This window comes from Rhinatrema bivittatum, chromosome 5, assembly GCF_901001135.1.
Source record: "Rhinatrema bivittatum chromosome 5, aRhiBiv1.1, whole genome shotgun sequence".
Lineage (NCBI taxonomy): Eukaryota > Metazoa > Chordata > Amphibia > Gymnophiona > Rhinatrematidae > Rhinatrema > Rhinatrema bivittatum.
In genome coordinates, this window is record NC_042619.1 from 242,186,915 (window position 1) to 242,208,628 (window position 21,714).

The 21,714-nt window shown below is 40.7% G+C and overlaps 1 protein-coding gene across 10 annotated transcripts in view; it reads right to left on the bottom strand.

Annotated features, from left to right (window-relative positions):
* Positions 1 to 21,714, bottom strand: part of TIAM1 (T cell lymphoma invasion and metastasis 1) — a 357,042-nt gene that overhangs the window by 38,332 nt on the left and 296,996 nt on the right. For all 10 annotated transcript variants that reach the window (XM_029603612.1, XM_029603607.1, XM_029603606.1 and 7 more), the window contains 6 exons: positions 20,985 to 21,053; positions 20,740 to 20,865; positions 18,440 to 18,548; positions 5,001 to 5,180; positions 4,776 to 4,894; positions 1,784 to 1,892 (listed from right to left, as the gene is read on the bottom strand). In XM_029603612.1, the coding sequence (XP_029459472.1) occupies positions 1,784 to 1,892; positions 4,776 to 4,894; positions 5,001 to 5,180; positions 18,440 to 18,548; positions 20,740 to 20,865; positions 20,985 to 21,053 (712 nt within the window). The remainder of the gene's footprint in view (positions 1 to 1,783; positions 1,893 to 4,775; positions 4,895 to 5,000; positions 5,181 to 18,439; positions 18,549 to 20,739; positions 20,866 to 20,984; positions 21,054 to 21,714) is intronic.

Here is a 21,714-nt window from a genome sequence, read left to right on the forward strand (position 1 = left end):
GGCAATTACTGGTTGGCTTGCAATAATAAGCACTGTTTCACTTTTTTTTGGAACACTTTCCAATCTGTAATAACACATAAACCAACCAATATAAAATGGAGATTTCTAATTCTACTACTACTAAGCACTTCTATAGCACTAATCAATGTAGCAGAGCTGTTAAAAAAAAATAATAAGAAACTGTCCCTTCTTAGTAGAGCTTACAATCTAATCAAGACAAACATAAAGGGCAAAAGAGACTTTGAGAATTTCATTTATTAAGAAAATGGTTAAAAATGAATGAAGCTGCAAGTAGGACAATCAGGGATTAAGTTTTAAAAGCAGCCTAAAAAAGGTGGGTTTTTAGACAGGATTTAAATAAGGCATGATGCACCAGCTCTGGTGCAGCCAGGTGGAAAGCACATAGGACCTGTGAACAGCAGGTTGCAATAGTCTAAGCTGGAGGTGATAAGAGAGTGGATAAGGGTTTTGATAGTGTGCTCACAGAGGAAGAGGCAGATTTTGGTGATGTTATAGAGAAAAAAAAAAAGGGCACATTTTAGAAATTTGGATATGGAAAAGAAGGAGAGAGAAGAGTTGAAGATGACTGCTAGGTTACGGGCTGAGGGGATGACCGTGTTACCCACAAAAATAGAGAAAGGAGGAAGAGGGGAAGTGGGTTTAGAGGGGGTTAAAGATAAGGAGCTCTCTCTTGGCCATGTTGAGTTGAAGGTGGCGGTGGGCCATCCAGGCAGCAATATCAGCCAAGCAAGCTGAGATTTGGGACTGGACTCCTGATGAAATTTCTGGTGTAGAGCAGTAGATCTGGGAATCATCAGTATAAAGATGGTATTGAAAGCCATGAGAGGAAATCGAAGCATCGAGGAAATTAGTAAACAGAGAGAAGAGGGCCCAGGACAGAACCGTGAGGCACTGCAGTTGATTGTGGGATGGCAGTAGAGGAGGATCAGCCAGAGGAAACACTACAAGTGTGATGGAAGAGGACAGGATAGAGTCTTTAAAAACCAATGCATGTCATTCTGCTTTTACAGAGCATACTGGAAGAGTTCAGATTCAGTACGTGAGCACTGAAAACCTTAGAAATTTAACCATTAATGATGTTCTACAATACTAATACGAAGCAATTGCAATATATACATTTTGTTCCTGGCTATGCATGGTGTTCTTGGTATCAGAAAAAGAGAATTGCCTTCAGCTCCTTTGGTCAGCTGGGGATGCTGCAGAGGCAGCATTCAGTTTCTGGAAGGGTTGGGGAGGGAGAGGAAGTGAGTCATATGCATTGCATAATGGCGATACCTAATATCCAGATTTAGGGCCCAGGATTGCAGAGTCCTGGAAGGACCCTTGGTGCATGGCTTCCTGCTGAAGATTGTTGCTGCAATGGCAGGAATAAAGTTAATTTGGGAGGGGATACGAAATAGGGCAAGCATCCCTGGGTAGTTATAAACGACCAAGGAGGTAGATCTGGTTCTGGTTCTGGTTCTGACTGAGCTGGAAGACCAAAGGAGCAGAAAAACTGCTGGGTCAAAAAAACAACAACCCCAAAATAAAAAACTAAGCAAAACAAATATGCAAACTGGAATGGCTTTTTACACAATTTCCTGTTGTTACTGAAATGGAGAAATGGGCCTATTTTATAAATACTTTACACATAAGAGAGGTTTGCAGGAATTAAAAATAGCAGGAAATGTGCCTCAGGACTGGGATCAGGCAAATGTGGTTCCAAAATCCATAAAGTGGTCCATGTTAATAAGCATTTCATTTCTGTTCTTAATTAACATACCAAATGCTGCTAGCTCAGGCTCCTTTTTCCCCTTCCCCAGAGATGCAGGGGGGTTAAGCCAGGTCACCGTTGTATGCAAAAGTAGGTCTCCCATGGACAGATCTGCCACCTGCAAAAGGAACATAAAAGCAATAGCAAGATCCTATGGAGTTTATTTGCCGATTATAGGAAAAGACAATCAGCTTCTCTGCAGGCACAATTTTAAAGGAAAACTCCTTGTGGAGTTTCCCTTTGAAAATCCTGCCGATACATACAACGCAGGTGCAACGTATGCACTGGAAATTACATGCAGAGATTTGATTGCACAATTTCTGCACAAAATTTCCTTTCTCCAACCTGTGTACAGCAAGGGGAGGGCACAATAATCAGGTAAACCCAAGTTTTACTAGCATCATAACTTTGATTATTGCTCCGTTAATTATAGAAAGGATAATGATGAATCCTTCCCTCCCATGGAGGTTGTAGTTCCCATGGGAGTGCAAGCTCATTTTCAAAGGGAAACTCCTAGAAGTTTCTTTTGAACATTTGGCCAGCACATGGAATAGGGGTACAAATTACCTACATACTTTTATGCCTACACTGAAGCATCCACAAAAATACACGTTGAAAAGGACACTTGGAGATATGATTAAGTAATCTCTGTGTGTAATTTCCCTCTTCTGATCCTACCCACTTTTCCCTACAGGTAAAAACATTCATGCTGTGTTTTTATCTGCACAGAGTGGGGAGGGGCAATAATCAGGCTGCATTAATATGTGAGTATAGCTGGGTTTACCTGAGTACATTGGTTTGATTATGGCCCTGTAATTGGGGTAACAGGACATTTCCTGCTGATCAGTGCCCTGAAGGAGAAGCTGAGAGCTTAGAGCTAAAACCAAGGGTTCTTAACTAGAGAAAGCAGCAACAGCAGCAAACAGAAAATGACCCACTCAGGGCTACTGCTTCTCGCATAAAACCGTATAAAAAGAACAGTCCTTGCATTGTAGCTATCTACATTAAAATCTTTGTTGCTAAGGGCACCAGCATTCCCTGACCATTGATTCCCCATTTCCCGAAGCTCTTGGCTAATCAAAATATGGTCCCTCTTGTCCCGGGCTTCTGACATATGCCTTATGGACTGAATTCACCATAGTCATTTGCGCACATATATATCCATGTTTTATGTAAATGGTTGTTACAAAACAGTCTGGAGCACGTGGAACCTAGTTACACATGCACTTTTTAATGTGCCTTGAGGACAGGCGTTCCAGGGGGGTGGAATGAAAGCTATGTACATACTTTTTCATTTTACAAGTTATGTCCTCCGAAGAGATATAGCCGTGCAAGTTAGCTTGTGCATATACCAGGCCAATTACCCGAGCATTTTCAAAGCAAACTTGTGTGCATACGTCTGCTTTGAAAATGTTGGTCAAAATGTGCATGTACAAGTTTCAAGCAGACGTTCAGCTTACCGTACAGTTCTGAATTCCCCTCCGTGTTTTTTTTTTTATTAGCAAACATCTGAAGCTTTAACAGGACAAACTGTCGCACAGATGTGACATAATTGGGGCACAGAATTTCATACACTTTAAAATTCAGCACCTGCATGGGGCAACATGATTCTAATATTCGGACATGTGGGTTTAGTGGCACAGTACTCTTACTCTGAAAATTAAAATATGATTTTAACCCCATCCTAATGAGTAGGTAAGCTAGAAACATTATGCATGAGAAAGAAACCAGGGTCTTTCCCTATTTTAAACTCTCAGTACATAGGGAACTGGATAATTCAGGTGGTTAACAGTGCCTGTCACTGCTCAAGCCAATACTGACCAGAATGTCTTGTACCCTTTGAAAGCTATCTGGGGCATATTTGAAATGAGTTGGTGGCATTAGTGCAGCCCTCAATTGGACAAGTATCCCCCTCACTACCAGCACCATCACAACTTTGGCACAAACTGGCACCTTTGCTGGCCATTTCAGCCCAGAGGTGATGGACTGATGAAACAGCAAGGGAGGCTATCTAACCAAGCCATGGAGGAAACAATACAGAATTAGAAGCCAAATGTCCGATCTGGATTCTTTATTGGACAGAGACAGATAACTTTGAACAAGCCCGACTCAGGCCGAGTTTCGCCCTCTTACAATGGGGCTGCATCAGGGGCTCAGCTTTTTCATTTTGAGATTTCTGGTAGATTGTTAATATCTTGTGCCGCAGTGTGATTCAAAAAACAACGCTCTCCAATGGATTCGATGTGCCTAGGAATGACTGGTCATACAGCGGCAAGCTCTGTCTCTCTCCGATCATGCGGCACAAGATATTAACAATCTACCAGAGACCAATTGATGTAGAATCATATTTTCCAACCCGGACACTCAGAAATCTCAAAATGAAAAAGCTGAGCCCCTGATGCAGCCCCATTGTAAGAGGGCAAAACTCGGCCTGAGTCGGGCTTGTTCAAAGTTATCTGTTTTTGTCCAATAAAGAATCCAGATCGGACATTTGGCTTCTAATTCTGTATTGTTGCCATTTCAGCTCAGAGGCCAGAGACGGCGCAGGTAGGGAGAGTGAATGATATCTTCTTCCTGCCAGAGGTGGTCTCACTAGAGTCAGGTGCGTGGGTAGGGCACTGCAGAGAAAGCTCACGAGGCTGCTGCGGATAAATGAGGGACTTTCATTCCTAGTGCTGTCAATCCAGCACCGTTCAAAAGCACTAAATTTAGTACAGAATTGGTTTATAAAAGCCCTTTTTATAATAAAAAAAAAAAAATAGCAGATGCTCTCTCTTTGCCCAGGGAAGAGTTCTCTTCACAACGAGGCATGTGCGAGCAAGTAAGGTTTTTCTATTATTGTGTGATAACAGTAAGCACCGATAAAAAAAAAAAAAAGTGAATAAAAGACAGTAATTTCCTTCAAGTGCTCTGCGGTACACAATGAAAAAAAAAAAGTAGGAGTGATGGGAGGATTAACCACGGCTTTGCAAATGAGCGAAGAGAACCTTCTTTTCCTCACCTCTTTTATTTCTCCTGTCTGTTCTGCTATCAGCTGGTCAAACACAAATCCATACTCCTCATGGATTTTCTGCATTTCATTGATGTGGCTTGCCACCTTGTTCATGGTTTTTATTGCCACTAGACACAGTCGATATAAAAAAAAAAAAAAGGAACCAAGTTAGCTGGACGAGGGAACTTAGAAAGAAGCAGCAGCCGATGGCTGGCAGGGATTGCTCGTGCCTACCGTCGAGGTGGTAATGTTCTTCGCTGTCGGCGTCGGTGTGGGAGAAGAGCTCCTTTAGCAGGAGGGGATATTTCAGTATACGCTGGATGGGCTTGATGAGGTAAGACTCTAGTGTAGAGGAGTGCTGCTGTTTAGGGTTCTGGGCATCCAAGAAGGCTTTAAAAGCAGAGTCAGTCTTGGCTACAAAAGAATACAAAAAAGCCCATTTAAATTTTGTATTGTAATTAGACTTTCCCTGCACATTCATTCAGATACCCAAAAATACAAGTTACATGTTTGGCTTGGCCGCAAGGGGGAAAAAACCAAGCAAACAAAAAAACCCTTCAAAATCAAATGCTTTCAGACTCACTTGTGGATTTCTCCACCCAGCGACGTAAAGGAAGGCAACCCAGCCCCACCCCCATAGAAACCCTGCATTTGTAACCGTTTCAACAGAAGAGTGAAAAATTGTTTTCTACTCCTAAAGACTGTAATCCGCAAAGATACCTGCATCAGCACCTTTTCCTAGAACGCGATTACACTATTTCTTTTTTCTGTCTCCAAGAACGCGTCCAATTTTCTTTTAAACTATTTAGCATTCCATGGCCGTCTCGGTTAGTAAAATGTTCCATAATATTGCCACAAATCCCTTCCTGTCTTAGTATGAGAGAGAACAACCTGTAGGAGTCCTTGAATAATATGGGAGGTCAATGTTCTACCACCTGATCCCATTGGGCAGAACTGCAGCAACCCTATGGCCAATATGGGTGTTGGCCGTAGGTACTACTGGATAAAGGGCACTGTGCCACCATCTGCCCCATACAATTATTATCCACTGCTAGGACTGGCAGTGTGGTAGCAGCACAGCTAATACAACCAGCTTTGGGGCAGTGCAGCTCAGTTCTCCTCCTCCTCCTCCTCGCTTCCCCCCCCCCCACCGCCCATCATCCACCTTCTGCACTCCCACAGCAGCAGTGCTTATCTCTGCTTCCTAGTCCACTGGCCAACTAGCAAGCCTGATCTGCAGGCACTGGAGGCTGCAAGTTTGACTTGTCAGACTATGGGCCATGCGCGGGTCAAACTTCATAGTGAATTGGTGGAGAAGGGAAGCAGGCAATCCCCCCATTAAGAAACTCTGCTGCTACTTTTCTCCTGTGGGAGAGTAAAGAAAAGCAGACCAGGGTGTAAGCTAAGGGAGGAGGAGCAGAGAACTGGAAGTGGAAAAGTGAGCTGGCTGGGCTCAGCTCTGAGAAAGGCAGTGGAGCCAGTGAGTATAGGTGGGGGGGGGGGCATGGGGGGAGAGAGCACTTTTCTTGAAGTCGTTGCAGTGCTTTTTTTTTGTTAAGGAGCTCAGGAAGGGGACCATTCACTGATTCAGTACATGTGCAACACCAGAAGTATCTATGCCTGAAAGAGAGTGAGAGCGTGTGTGTGAGCATGTCACTGAGAATGTGTATGTGTGGCGTGAGAGAGTGAGAGCGTGTGTGCAGAGTGAAAGTATGTGCGAGCATGTCACTGAGAATGTGTATGTGTGGCGTGAGAGAGTGAGAGCGTGTGTGCAGAGTGAAAGTATGTGCGAGCATGTCACTGAGAATGTGTATGCGTGGCGTGAGAGAGTGAGAACGTGTGTGTGAGCATGTCACTGAGAATGTGTATGTGTGGCGTGAGAGAGTGAGAGCGTGTGTGCAGAGTGAACGTATGTGCGAGCATGTCACTGAGAATGTGTATGCGTGGCGTGAGAGAGTGAGAACGTGTGTGTGAGCATGTCACTGAGAATGTGTATGTGTGGCGTGAGAGAGTGAGAGCGTGTGTGCAGAGTGAAAGTATGTGCGAGCATGTCACTGAGAATGTGTATGCGTGGCGTGAGAGAGTGAGAACGTGTGTGCAGAGTGAAAGTATGTGCGAGTATGTCACTGAGAATGTGTATGTGTGGCATGAGAGAGTGAGAGCGTGTATGCAGAGTGAAAGTATGTGCGAGTATGTCACTGAGAATGTGTATGCGTGGCGTGAGTGTGTCAGAGAAGGAGAGGAGAGGAGAGGAGACAAAGCTCATCTGCCTCCCCTACACGTATACCAGCTCTGCCCAATTAAGGAGTTTGCATGTGCCCACCCAGGTTAACCTCAGGCCCCCTAAAATATCAGTCCTGGCTCTGCCACTGGTGGGGGGGAGGAAGGGAGGGAGAGCAAAAGGTGAATGAGGCAAGAGTGAGCAAAGGGAGGCTTGTGGGGAGAGAGAGTATGAGAGAATGAGTAAGGGGGGGGGGGATCGGGTGAGATAGGAAACAGGAACTGGAGGTTTGAAAGCAAAGGGGCGTGGGAGAGCAAGCAATGGGGCTGAGTAAGTGAACAAGGAGCAAGAGAGCAAGCCAAAGGGCTGGAAGGCTGAGAGTGAGCGTGACAGAAGAACAGACCTGATATGGGGCCAGCGCTTCATATTTTGTTTCGGATTGGAAGATCTGGAACAAGCAAGCCCATGGGTTGCATTAAATTTAAATGAAACAAACAGATTTTTTTTTACACTATATTTAACATAATTTGGGGATTTAAACCCACCTTTTCAAATAATGTGCAAGACAGCTTACAGCATTTTTTTTTTTAAAGAATTCATGTGCAGTAAGAACTTGCCTCAAAGAGTTTACAATCTAACAACCTGATTCACTAAGCCATGTCAGGCCATTTAATGCGTGAAAAGCACGGTTTATTTCAAACATCTCGCATTATTCCAGGCCCGGCACTGTGCATATTTAAATGAGCTCCACAGTACCCAATGCCACCACTGTGCTGTGTTTGGGGGCAGCAGGGTGAGTCACTAAAGCCACTGGGGTCTTTTACTGCAGCCTGGTGAATGCCACAATATTTTTCTCTCGGAGAAAAATACCCCAGCTTAGTAGTAAATGAGGCCGCGAGTTGGTTGGTACCTGAGGCAATGGAAGATAAAGTGACTTGCCCCAGGTCATAAGGAGTGTCAGTGGGGGGGAAGTAGGATTTGAACTCTGGTTCTCAGCCCATTGGCTCTAACCCCTAGGTAACTGTTGAAAATGATTTACAGGTAAGATGAATGTTGAATTTTAATTACTACTTGATGTAGTAGCAAATGTAACCCCGATATTTAAAAAGGGCTCCAGGGGCGATCCGGGAAACTACAGACCGGTTAGCCTGACTTCAGTGCCAGGAAAAATAGTGGAAAGTGTTCTAAACATCAAAATCACAGAACATATAGAACATATAGAAAAACATGGTTTAATGGAACAAAGTCAGCATGGCTTTACCCAGGGCAAGTCTTGCCTCACAAATCTGCTTCACTTTTTTGAAGGAGTTAATAAACATGTGGATAAAGGTGAACCGGTAGATATAGTATACTTGGATTTTCAGATGGCGTTTGACAAAGTTCCTCATGAGAGGCTTCTAGGAAAAGTAAAAAGTCATGGGATAGGTGGCGATGTCCTTTCGTGGATTGCAAACTGGCTAAAAGACAGGAAACAGAGTAGGATTAAATGGGCAATTTTCTCAGTGGAAGGGAGTGGACAGTGGAGTGCCTCAGGGATCTGTATTGGGACCCTTACTTTTCAATATATTTATAAATGATCTGGAAAGAAATACGATGAGTGAGATAATCAAATTTGCAGATGACACAAAATTGTTCAGAGTAGGTAAATCACAAGCAGATTGTGATAAATTGCAGGAAGACCTTGTGAGACTGGAAAACTGGGCATCAAAATGGCAGATGAAATTTAATGTGGATAAGTGCAAGGTGATGCATATAGGGAAAAATAACCGATGCTATAATTACACAATATTGGGTTCCATATTAGGTGCTACAACCCAAGAAAGAGATCTAGGTGTCATAGTGGATAACACATTGAAATCGTCGGTACAGTGTGCTGTGGCAGTCAAAAAAGCAAACAGAATGTTGGGAATTATTAGAAAGGGAATGGTGAATAAAACGGAAAATGTCATAATGCCTCTGTATCGCTCCATGGTGAGACCACACCTTGAATACTGTGTACAATTCTGGTCGCTGCATCTCAAAAAAGATATAATTGCGATGGAGAAGGTACAGAGAAGGGCTACCAAAATGATAAGGGGAATGGAACAACTCCCCTATGAGGAAAGACTAAAGAAGTTAGGACTTTTCAGCTTGGAGAAGAGACGACTGAGAGGGGATATGATAGAGGTGTTTAAAATCATGAGAGGTCTAGAACAGGTAGATGTGAATCGGTTATTTACTCTTTTGGATAGTAGAAAGACTAGGGGGCACTCCATGAAGTTAACATGGGGCACATTTAAAAGTAATCGGAGAAAGTTCTTTTTTACTCAACGCACAATTAAACTCTGGAATTTGTTGCCAGAGGATATGGTTAGTGCAGTTAGTATAGCTGTGTTTAAAAAAGGATTGGATAAGTTCTTGGAGGAGAAGTCCATTACCTGCTATTAAGTTCACTTAGAGAATAGCCACTGCCATTAGCAATGGTAACATGGAATAGACTTAGTTTTTGGGTACTTGCCAGGTTCTTATGGCCTGGATTGGCCACTGTTGGAAACAGGATGCTGGGCTTGATGGACCCTTGGTCTGACCCAGTATGGCATTTTCTTATGTGAAATGTTTACAACTAGCCTCTTCCTGCCCTTTCCCCCCTAATTTTCGGAGGAGGGGGGCCGCTTGTGGCATTGGCACCTCTATCCCTAAAGCCAGCCCTATGTGCTGATGGGGAGGGGAAGATTATTAAGCAGAAGACTGCTGCCGCCGCCTCAGATCAGCTTGGGAGGGGTGGGCGTATACTGGGTCAAGTTTTGGAGGGGAGCAGAGGAAAAGGGAAGCGGCTGGGGTCCGTCCAGTGGAGGGTAGGGTGGGGTGGGAAGGGGCAAAATCTGGAGATCTGTCCTGGACAGCAGGTAAGGAGGTGAGTGTCGGGATTCGTTCTGGGGAGGGGGAAAATGATGGGGTCTCGTCCTGGGGTAGGGAGATTATCGAGATCTTTCCGCCAGCTAATCCACAGGATTCCTAGGGTGACCAGAACTCAAGTTACCAGATATGCATCTTGGGGTTTTTGCAGTGCACTTTTCATATGTACTGTTTTTGGTTTCTAATTTGTGGTTCCTTATTCTGTTTTTTTTTGTGAGGGTCTGCCTGTGCTCTGCATGTGAGATAGAGGTGAAGGATTTTGCAGGTGTTTAACTTTCCGTAGGGATCTATATCAGTTCAGCTGGCTCTGCTTTCCCTGTTACTATATTTGCAGCGCTGCCTTTTCACTGGAAGCATTGTTGCTGAGTGAGTCCTGAGTGCTTAGTGTTGTTATGGTGTGGCAGGTTTTTTTTTCGCTACAAAGGTTCCGAGTGTGTTTTTGGCAGGGTTTTGTGGAGTATCACAATGTACCTGGAATTTTCTTTGCCGTTAATAAGATCTAGCACCTAAATTAATTTAATATCATCAATAACCAGACACTCTTTTCCCAACCTCTACTGCTTGTGACCTCCAAATCTATTGGTACCAAGAAGGAAAAACATCTAGAAAATGGAGTCCTTTACAATAATGAAAGAGTATAAAACAGGAAAGTATGTGAGAGAGTTGGGAAGAGAGAGATGGGGGAAAAAAAGTCCTACGCAGATCATGAAGTAACCACATCTGATTACTATGATGTGTCTTCTTAGTCAGAGGTTTCCCAGACACAGCAATATGTTCTAAATGTATGTTTTGCAGGACAGCAATGTACATATCTGGAATGCCCAACATTAAGGCCATTCTGAATAATGGATATTTCCAGATAACAGATGTTATCCCTATATGTTAAAAAAGCAGAACAGAGAACAGTGCTGTTAAAAGAAAAAGTGTCTATTTGGTTAAAAAAAAAAGTAATAAAAAAATTAGGTGCTGAAAGTAGCAAGCCTTTGACACCTTGCTCCTTGACCAATTATGATGACTTCTTACAGAACCTGAAAACTATTAGGTTATGAATCCTGATTCTCCCTGAGATCTATTGATGATTTGTTGCCTTGGGGAGATTACTTGTGGTCTCTTAAGAAGCTTTTGATGGAATTTAATTGGCTTTAGCTCTCAAGATTTGGGTCAGCCTTTTCTTTACTATAATCTGCACATTAACTTGGTGGTGGTGGTTTGTTTTACTGTTTTGTATCTCACCTAGCACCTAGGGATAGTGTAAGTATGAAATTATTTTACATAAAAATAAAAATTGCTATCACTCTGCTTTTCTAATGGTTATTCTTTATGATTTAGGCTAGTTTTTAACCTTTTATTAAAATTATTCTATATTTAACAAAGTTCTGATGTTTTACTTTTGTGACCAAGGATTTGTCATTTTGAATATGTATTATTTCTTTGCAATTACAATTTTTTGCTGTATTGAACTAGAATGCTTAATTTATGGTTTGTTATTATATTATACTGAGTCACTATTTATTTATTTAAACATTTTATATACCGTCATTCCATGTAAAGATCATAATGGTTTACAAAGTTAACAATTATTTTATTTATTTATTTAAGTTTTTTTTATATACCAACATTCAAGACGGTAGTCCCATCATGCTGGTTCACAAGAAACAGGGGTGCAATAAACTTTACAATTTGAACAATGGTGCAGAAAAGCAGTTACATGTAACAGGGAATCAATAACTTGGAGTAAGAAGGAAAATGAAGATCAGATAATTGTATATATATATAATAACATTATAAGAGGTGGCTATTAAAGCTATTACTAGCGAAGTATGTTGATTGGAGGGAGTTAAGTAATGTTGGAGTTAGGAAAGGCCTGCGTGAACAGCCACGTCTTGAGTCTTTTCTTGAAAGTTGAGATGCTGGGTTCCATTCTAAGATCCGGGGGAATGGCGTTCCATAAAGTTGGACCAGCTGTGGAGAAGGCCCGATCTCTGAGCGTGATGTGTCTGGTAGTTTTGGCTGGAGGTACTTGAAGAGATCCTTTGTAAGCATCTCTTGTCGGTCTTGTTGAGTAGTGTAATCGGAGGGGGATATGGAGATCGATTGGGGCTAATTGATGGATGGATAGATAGATCAGAGAAAGCATTAATCTTATCCCACAAAAAAGGGAGAGATCAGTTTTATAATAATTTATCTGGTATAGAACAGGAGGCTTTAACATCCTCATCAAAAGATGAAAATTTGATTATAAAACCAGCAGACAAAGGTGGGGAAGTATATGGTCAATTATTTATTTATTTATTTAATATATACTTCTATACCATTATCAGATAAGTTTTATTTAATATTGACAGAAGATCTCACACCTTCATTATTTCAATTGATAACTAATATGGTATCTGAAGCTTTAAGAGTAGGATGGATAACACAGAGAGAGAGGGGCATTTTTATTTTGCATTGTAGTGAAAATTCACAAGTCTTTGACAGCACCACCAGGAAGACCCTGGTGGTGCTGTCAATTAAAGATGGGTTACTGGTTTGTATTTATAAGCAAGTATTAAATGAAATGTTCATTCCATCTATATACATCAATTAATATTACAGATGTCACATTAATTATGTTGGGCAGAGTTCTTTCATATTTATTAGATTTATTTTTCATTCTTCCATTTGTATCCTTTGTCATTCTTATTAATATGCTTCTTTACTTTCTGTTGTTTTAAGTTAGGTTACATGCATTTTTGAATAGCCATGTTTTTAGCTCACATTTAAATCTCTTTCTATCTGATATCAAATGCAACATCTCAGGTAGTGAATTCCAGAGTTTTGGACCTGTTATGGAGAACACATGATTTCTTATTTGTGACAGATGTGTGCTCCATATTATGGGTACAGTTAGTAGTCCTTTATTTTGAGATCTTAGTGTTCGATGAGGTGTGTATGGTTGTAAAGTCACTCTTATCATACAGGTATTATTGGATTGAATGATTTTATTAGCGTTAATAGCTTAAAATAGATTCGAGCTTGTATTGGTAAACCAGTGCAGTGAAATCAGTAAGGGTGTGATGTGATCAAATTTCCTAGTTTCTACCAAGAGTCATGCTGAGGCGTTTTGTAGTAGGTGCAATAGTTTTAGGGTACTAGCAGGAAGACTGAGCAATAAGGAGTTATAGTAGCCTAGGTTTGAGAAAATTAGGAGCAGATATTAAAAGCTATGCCCGATTTTATACTATGCGCGCGCAGCTGCGTGCATGTTATAAAATCCAGGGTCGGCGCGCGCAAGGAGTGCACACTTGTGCGCGCCGAGCCCTAAGGGAAATCGGAGCAGCCTCGGAGGGAACATTCCTTCTGCCCACCCCCACCTTCCCCTCCCATCCCCTACCTAACCCGCCCCCAGCCCTACCTAAATCACCCCCCTTTATTTTAAAAGTTGCACCTGCCTCTGGGCAGGCGTAGGTTGCACACGCCAGCCAAGAGCCAGCGCGCGATCTCCCGGCACAGCCACTGTGCCAGAGGCCTCAGTCCCGCCCCCAGACCACCCACTCCCCGCCCTTTTTTTCAAGCCCCGGGACATGCGCGTGTTGCCGGGCCTATGCAAAATTGGCTCGGCGCGCGCAGGAGTGGGTTTTCGGGGTTACGCGCGTAACTCTTTTAAAATCCGCCCCTTAGAGTTTACAGTACTGTACATAAGTCCTTAAATGTCAAGTAAAGGTTTTAAACAATGTAATATACGCAGTTTGGTGTATAGTGTATTCATTAGTTTGTTGATGTGCTTTTTTTATGTTAAGATTCTCATCTAGCTGGATCCCTAAATCCTGTACTTGATTTGAGGGAGTAATTTGAAAATTACCCAGATCTGTGGCCGGTGGTTTATCTGTCGAAGAGTTTCTACTTAACAAAATGATCTCAGTCTTTTTGGGGTTTAATATTAGTTTAAGTTGTGATAGTTCCTGCTGTATTGCTTTCATTATTGTTGTTAGTGTCGATACTGTATTTCCAAATGATTTGGAGAATGGGATGTAGAACTGTATGTCATCAGCATACAAGAAGAATGTAATTCCTAAATCAGCTAATAGTTTACACAGTGGGAGCATATAAATATTGAATACTGTTGCTGAGAGGGCTGAGCCTTGAGGGACACCTATATCATTATGGACAGTGTCAGATGTGTAATTGCCCAATTTAACATGGAATGTTCTTAGACAGAAAGGAGGTGAACCATCTGTGAACACTACAGTCAATCCCAATGTTGCTCAGCTGATGGCAAAAAAGGGTTTGGTCCAATGGGTCAAAGGCGGCTGTTAAATCGATTAGCACAAGAAAATAAGATTCATTAGTATCAAACCATCTTAAAACAGAGTCCATTAAAGAGAAAAGTAATGTCTCAGTTGAACGATGCTTCCTAAAACCAAATTAATTTGGGTATAGAATATCATGATCATCCAAATGGTTCGCAAGTTAATACTGCTTTTTCCAGTACTTTTGACAGAAAAGACAAGTTTTATAAAATAAAAAGACAAGTTTTATAAAATAATTAGTAAAAATTAGTAAAAAAATAATTAGTAAAAATTAGTAAAAAATAGTAATAATTAGTAAAAATTAGTAAATAATTAGTAAAAATTAGTAAAAAATTAGTAAAAAATAATTAGTAAAAAATAATTAGTAATTAGTAAAAATTAGTAAAAAAATAAAAAGACAAGTTTTATAAAATAATTAGTAAAAATTAGTAAAAAAATAATTAGTAAAAATTAGTACAAAATAGTAATAATTAGTAAAAATTAGTAAATAATTAGTAAAAATTAGTAAAAAATTAGTAAAAAATAATTAGTAAAAATTAGTAAAAAATAATTAGTAAAAATTAGTAAAAAAAATTAGTAAAAAAATAATTAGTAATTAGTAAAAATTAGTAAAAAAATAAAAAGACAAGTTTTATAAAATCATGTTATAATGTAAAATATGGCGGACCCCGCCCTTTTTATGTTTCCTGTAAACCGATGTGATATCTCGATCGAATGTCGGTATATAAAAGAAATAAATAAAATAAAAATAAAGTTGGATATGAGCTTATAGTTGTACCAATCATCGATTCTGCCGGTTTTGTTTTTCAGAATTGGTTTTATTACAGCTTGTTTTAACCCATTTGGTACAATTCCTTTTGCAAGAGAAAGATTAATTAAGATAGTGATTGTCGGCATTATGACACTGAGTACTTGTTTTAAGGAACTTGTTGGAACTGGATCATGTGGGTGAACTGCAGGATTAATTTTGGTTATGATTTGACTAATTTCAAGATTAGAACATGGACTATTTGATCAGGCCATGAGTATCTTCAGGTGCTTTTGTGGGGGAACAGATAAGTAATTGGGTTTTCAACCTTTTGATTTTGTCTAGAAAGGATGTGGCATATTCACTGCAGGCATTCTTTGAGAAGTTAGAGTTTATCGGGATGGATGATGTTGGGTCTTTAAATTTCTAACATCAAAGAGCAATTTAGAGTTAAATAATACATTGTGAATCTGTTTAGCAAAGTAATCTTTTTTTGCTTTGTTGGTTAGTGTGCAGAATTTTGTTAGGAGGGATTTATATTTTCCTAGAGCTTCGGTGGATGGGTTTTTCCGCCATTGTTTCGCTGGTTTTCTTAGATTCTGTTTTGTGCGTCTTAAGTCTTCATTGAACCAGGGCTTCATGTGTTTAGAGGTATTCCTTTCTTTGTTAATAGTTTTCATCTGTACAGGGCTGAGGTTTTCAGCTATTTCATTCACAACCTGATCCCATGACTCAAATGCCGCTGTAGCATTTGCTTGATTTAGTTCACAGAGCTTATTTTCTATTGTTTCTGCAAGTACCTCAGTACCTATTTTTCTCCTGAAAGTAAAAAGTATGGTCATTATCTTTACTTTTGTGAGTTGTGTTGAGAAAGGTTATTTCTGCCTTTATTAATTGGTGACCAAGGCACTATGATCTGAAGTATTTATTCTATAATTACTGTTATTGGCAAAAATTAGGTCTAGGATATGTCCTGCTTTATCACTTTAGAAACAAATTGAGACCATCCCAATGCTTCCATTGTCTCTAAAAACATTTCACAGGCTCTGGTTCTTGGAGTTTTATCTACATGTATGTTAAAGTCTCCTACAATTAAGATAGAGTCCAGTGATGGAAACACCTTAGTGAATAAATCAATCATTGGGGAGAAGTCTTTTTGTATAGTACCTGGAGGACAATAGACCAGTCAGGTTTAGTTGTAGAAATTTTAGAATTGCTACTTCACATGGAGGGTTAATCTCTATTTTGTAAGGTACTAACTTAAGCTCCTTTTTACTAATTATTAATAAGCCACCATCCTTTTCGTTTAGGTCTAGGAAAATGAAATACCTCATAGTTAGGATGAGAGATTTGGTTTAAGAGTACATTGTCTTTGTCATTCAGATATGTTTCAGAGATACAAAAAATAGTGGGATTTAAATCCTCTAGCAGGTCAATAATCAGAGGGATTTTTTTTTTTTTTTGCCAGAGACTGAATTTTAAAAGGAGTAGAGTAAACATTAAGCAGTAAGAGATAGTGGAAGAGTTGTTACTTATCGAGGAAAGATCAAATTTGTGATCCTTCTTTGTTTTTTTCTTGGGACACTTCTTATTTCTCTATACAGTCCGCATCCTCGCACAGTCTCAATGAAGGATATCTGATCCATGCTTTTGGCAATTTCAAACTGGTTGTAATGGGTATGCACTTCGGGTCAGCATGAAGGGGCACACAATGGAGCAAGCTCCTTTGTTGCACTCCTTTGTGCGTGTGCCTCACGGCGCAGGCACCATCAGTGTCACTGCCAGATTTTGTAAGGCCCTGCATCCTCCCTGCTCCCTCTGCAGGAGTTAGTGGGCGGAGGCAGTCTCCTCGGCTCCGGCTTCTCTCCGCTAGTGTTGGGGGTGGGGGGAGGGGAGAGCTCACCTGCTTTGCTGATGTTCCATCGCTGTCGCAGTTCCCCGCTGCCCTGGCCAGTGAGGGAGGCTGTTGTTGTGGAGCTTGGTTTGGGGGGGGGGGGGGGGGGGGCGGGGAGACATTTTTACAATAGTTTATGATGAGGTAAGACTTTTTAAATAAATAAGCTACAGATGTGGAATGTCTAAAAAGTCTCATCTGAAACTAAGGACTAGTAGGCATATAAGGACTTCAAGCCACATGGCATTCAGTTCGAGCAGGTAGATGATGTGACCTCAAGGGTGCCAATATGGGAAGAGAGCAGTGAGGTAGATGCTATGCACGTTCATAACAGGTAGACTCTTGTGTTATTGGTCACTGGAGAAGAGGACTTTCTACGGTAATCACTTCATAAGCAGAAACACCATCCTCATGCCTTTCTGTGCTTTTAAATCATACCAGCTGCTTTATAGCATGTCAAGCCAGTTACTGTGAGAGTTTGTATGTGGTTGCTTGGTAGGCGTGGATGACTTATAGCCCTCGCCCACGTACTTCTCAGCATCTCTGTCAGAGTCACTTAAAAAGAGGTGAAGTGCTGGGCGGCTGGCTTGCAAGCAAGGCAGAATTGCACAGACATTCAAAACTAGTTCACTTAAACCTTCACGTCAAAATTATTTTCTTCTTCTCTCAAGAATATGGTAGGCAGCCTTAGATTGTGCCATGCTGGATGAACAGGACAGCTGTAGAAAAGCTACACAACCTTGCAGTTGTCTGGGAGTCCACCTCGCGGACTGTAAAGCTCCATGGCAGCACAATATTCTTTAAGCTATTACACTTTCTGCTGCATGGATAACACATACCTCTTTGTTTTCACTCCTAGACTTTTCTCTAAAAGAAGTTGACTGTTTGATAACAGACTTACTCCTTGACTTGATTTTCCTACATTGGTGTTTAACCCTTTTACCCTGCATTTTTTTTCATTGTATCCTACTTTACACTGGCATATTGTGTCCTTAGCAGCGAAAGGGCCTTTTGGCTGCTTTCCTACCAGGCTCATCACTGCCAGAATTGCTGGCGAATGGAAAGGAGCAATGCTTGCTGCTGATCTGCCAAGTGCCCATTTGCACCACCAATAGCTGTGAACAAGGCAGGATGGGCTCCAAGGCCCTGGTTCTGATGTCTCCATGGCACACAAATTCTGGATCATAGAAGTTATTCTGGACAGTGGAACCTGGCCTAGGGACCACATTTTTTTGGATATTGGGAGTTTTTGTACAATGGATAATCTACTCTATTATCATCTTAAATATATTTCCCTCTGCATTGTAATGTAGTCTGCTGATATTCAAATGTGACTGGGGACAAACTAAGTCCAACACAAAGTCACCAACAAATCTAGCCTTACATGTTCTTTTTTTCAACACCAAAGTTTATTAAGACGCCTAAAAATTCTTTTACATTTAAAACATCAATACATGCTTCTCCTTTCAATAGCTACATCCTCAATTCCTTGATTAATGCAATTCACAATAAGTTGCTTTGGGTTCCCCCTTTGGGGAAGGAAGAAGGCAAAGAAGCCAAAACAGAATTGCCAGTTCCAATTTCTACACATTTTTACAACGTTTGAAAGGGAGAAATGTGTCTTACCTTTTACCAGTACCTTAGGAACCTTAGTGTGGCTGGCACAGAAGGCACTGTACAGCTTGAAGCGGTCAGCGTAGTAAAGGAAGGACCCACCCAGAGAGAACAACACTTTCTACAATGTACAAACAAACAAAAAAATATTGTTTTTTGGAAAAACAGGTAGAGCTATAAAAGCTAAGGCGGCAATATTCAATCGCCGAGCAGCTCAGCCAGTTTGCCAGATAAGCTTAGAGTTAGCCGGGCATGTTTATCCAGATAACTTTAGGACCGGCAAGAGGTACAACCAGCGTCAGCTGCATAAGTTAACTGGCTAACTCTGAATATCGGAGTTAGCCAGTTAATTTATATGGCTAACTCTGCTCCGCCCTGAAACACCTCCTGCCTACCTCTGGAATGCCCCCAACATATTTGGCTAAATTCTAGCCAAATAACTCATTAACCAAGCTAGAATCTAGCCATACAAGTCTTTTAATATGTCAGTTTAGCCATACAGATAGATAACTTTTCAGTTAACCATCTAAATGGCTTTTGAATATCAATCTTCCCACTATTTACATGAATTTCTGCTTGGCTTATTATTTGCAGTGGAGGTGTCCCACCTGAGCTGACTTGACTTTGCCGTGAGGACAATGACTATCTGATCTTTAACTACATTTTATTTTATTTAGCACACAGTCTGTGGAGGCTAAGGGATCATGGAGAATATGACTGACAGCAGAACTGAAAGGGTTCAGTGCATAGAAGTACAGAGACCGGGTAGCTATAGGTTAAAACCTGGTTTGTATAACATTCTCTGGTAGTTTTAGTTCTCCCTCTTTATTGGCCAAAGATATGAAGATCAGACGGCAAATTCTCACACAGCACAAATATATCTAAAAGCAAAACCTACAGAAGCTGCGGAAATACAGATCAAAGACATGCTTTCCTTCCACAACTCCAAAAATGACGGCAGAAATCATATACACTGGTATCTCTATCTTTCTCTAAGGCTCAGTGAAGAGTGATAAGGAACATCTGCTACTTCTACAGAAGATGCAGGCAAGTGGGGACTACTGTTATCTTCCCATGCCTTGGAAGACATGAGCGAACCAGTCACTGAACTGGTTTAGAGAACATCTCCTCTATGTAGCAAGCCATCTGTGTGCACAAACAAAGAGACAAAGAATCATGACAGGTATTATAAAAGTTGGAGTCCCACCATTTCTTTTACTACTACTGGCACATGCATGAGGAACTCCTGCCATAGCCTGACCCATTTTTCAACACCACAGGAATGGTAAAGCTGCATTCCTTCTTCTATCTCCAGAATAAGATCCTGCTGCCAGTAAAGAAAGGTCAATAGCTTATGAATGATTCAAGTGCACGTTTGCTAGATAGCACTGCACCAGTCGTCTAACAAGTGCACTGTATGCAGGAGATTATGTTCGGCAGATGACAGACAGGCATCTAGGCTGTGCCAGGAGACTGGCCGTTTAGCATTTCAACTGCTCCTCTCTTCACATGGCACACAGGAAGTACATCTAAACAATGCTGGAAAATCCACCAAAGAATCACATTGAAACTTTGCTTTTAAATGAATACTTAAATTTTTTTTTTTTGACATACAATACATATAACACTGAAGCAATAACCTTGAATATCCATAATCGGATAACACATGTTTTTATTCCCAACCTTTGATTAAAATTAATAAAGTTAATATTTTTACTATTTTCCCTAGCTCTCCCTTAGTGTACCCTTAATTTACTGCTTCACATGAATAGCCTTTTTCTGTGCAGCACTTCTGAGACCTGCCCAGACGTTACTATGGGACTGGCGATGCTGAAGCTCTAAAGCAGGTGGAGGGATGAGCCAGGTGGTGTTGTGACAACATCTCCAGTTTATCCCTCTGAATTCCAATCTCAGCCCCAGCTACAGTACATAAGCCTTCAGGTGAAAAAGCCTGCGGTTAAACAGTAAGGTCATACATAATGGTTCTAGGAAACTGTGCTTTGGAACATTGTTATTTTCCTAGGAAACCCTCTCCCACGCTCATATCAGGACCACCTGGTAAGGGGAAAAATATGGATCACTCAACAGAAAAGGCATGCCTGTTGTGAATGATCCTCCAAGCACAGCTTAAACCAGAACAAATGCAGCTATTATGTATGGTTGAAATGATTTTTTTTTTTTTTTTATGGGAAGGTGCACAAAAAATGCCAAAAAAAGATAGAAAGTTACAAAGTAAAGTCAATTTTCATATTAGTGAAGGGTCCTCATGCCCTGCTGGCTCTTTATCAAAAGCCTGGCCACTTTTCCTTTACCTTAAATTCCTCAACTTGTTCAAGCTTTTCCAAGTCAGGTACTAGCCTCACTCCATCTTCAAGGGTTTTCAGGAATTCAACCTGAAATTCTACCATTTCCGTCAAATTTCCAAAGAGAACGTCAAGCTAAAATAAGAAAAAAAAAGATACACATTGGAGACTGAAAACCTTGCACAGACAACCCTGTTCATCTTTGCAAAGACAATATGGCAAATAATATCCAATCAAGACAACTGGTGCCGTACCTCATCTTGGGTGAGGAATGTTTCTTTCTGAAGTGGCTTAAGGTACCTCTCCATTAGGCAATTTAGGTCCTGGGGGATAAAAATCAAACAAAAAAATATCCTTCAGCATTAATTCTAGTCTTTCTAAACTGTAAGCAGAATTCACAGTGTGTCTTCTGGCTAAAAGGAGTCATACAGAGGCAAGATTACATATTTTAATTTTGTCGACTATTATATTAAATTAGCCAGAAAAATGAAATGCAAGTAACAAACAAGATTAAACTGAATGTGATAAGTGCTGCTAATCATCTAGAGAAAGAGGTTAGGTCTAGATAAGTTTTGCCAGTGCTTCCATGTTGATGTTAATCTAAATGATATTTATAAAATTCTAGCCTGGAATTAGAATCGGTGCAATGAGCAAAATGAGACAAAGTATAGGATTTTCCATTCTACAAGTATTTGGGATCAAAAGATACTTTATTATAAATACATATATATTGTGTTATGTATGTTTATCTACTCTTTGACCTATTGATCATATTTGCTTATTCCTTCAATAAAATGCTTCTATATTCAGTTATTGTTTGTGGGCTGTGACATTGTTTACCGGATGAACCAAAATAAATGAAATCAACATCATTGTGCCTCAGCTTTTGGGGCCCCATAGAAACCAAGCTGATATTAGGCTACCCTATATGAGCCATACTGGAGTCTATCATAGAAACAAAGAATATAATGGCAGGCAAGGCCC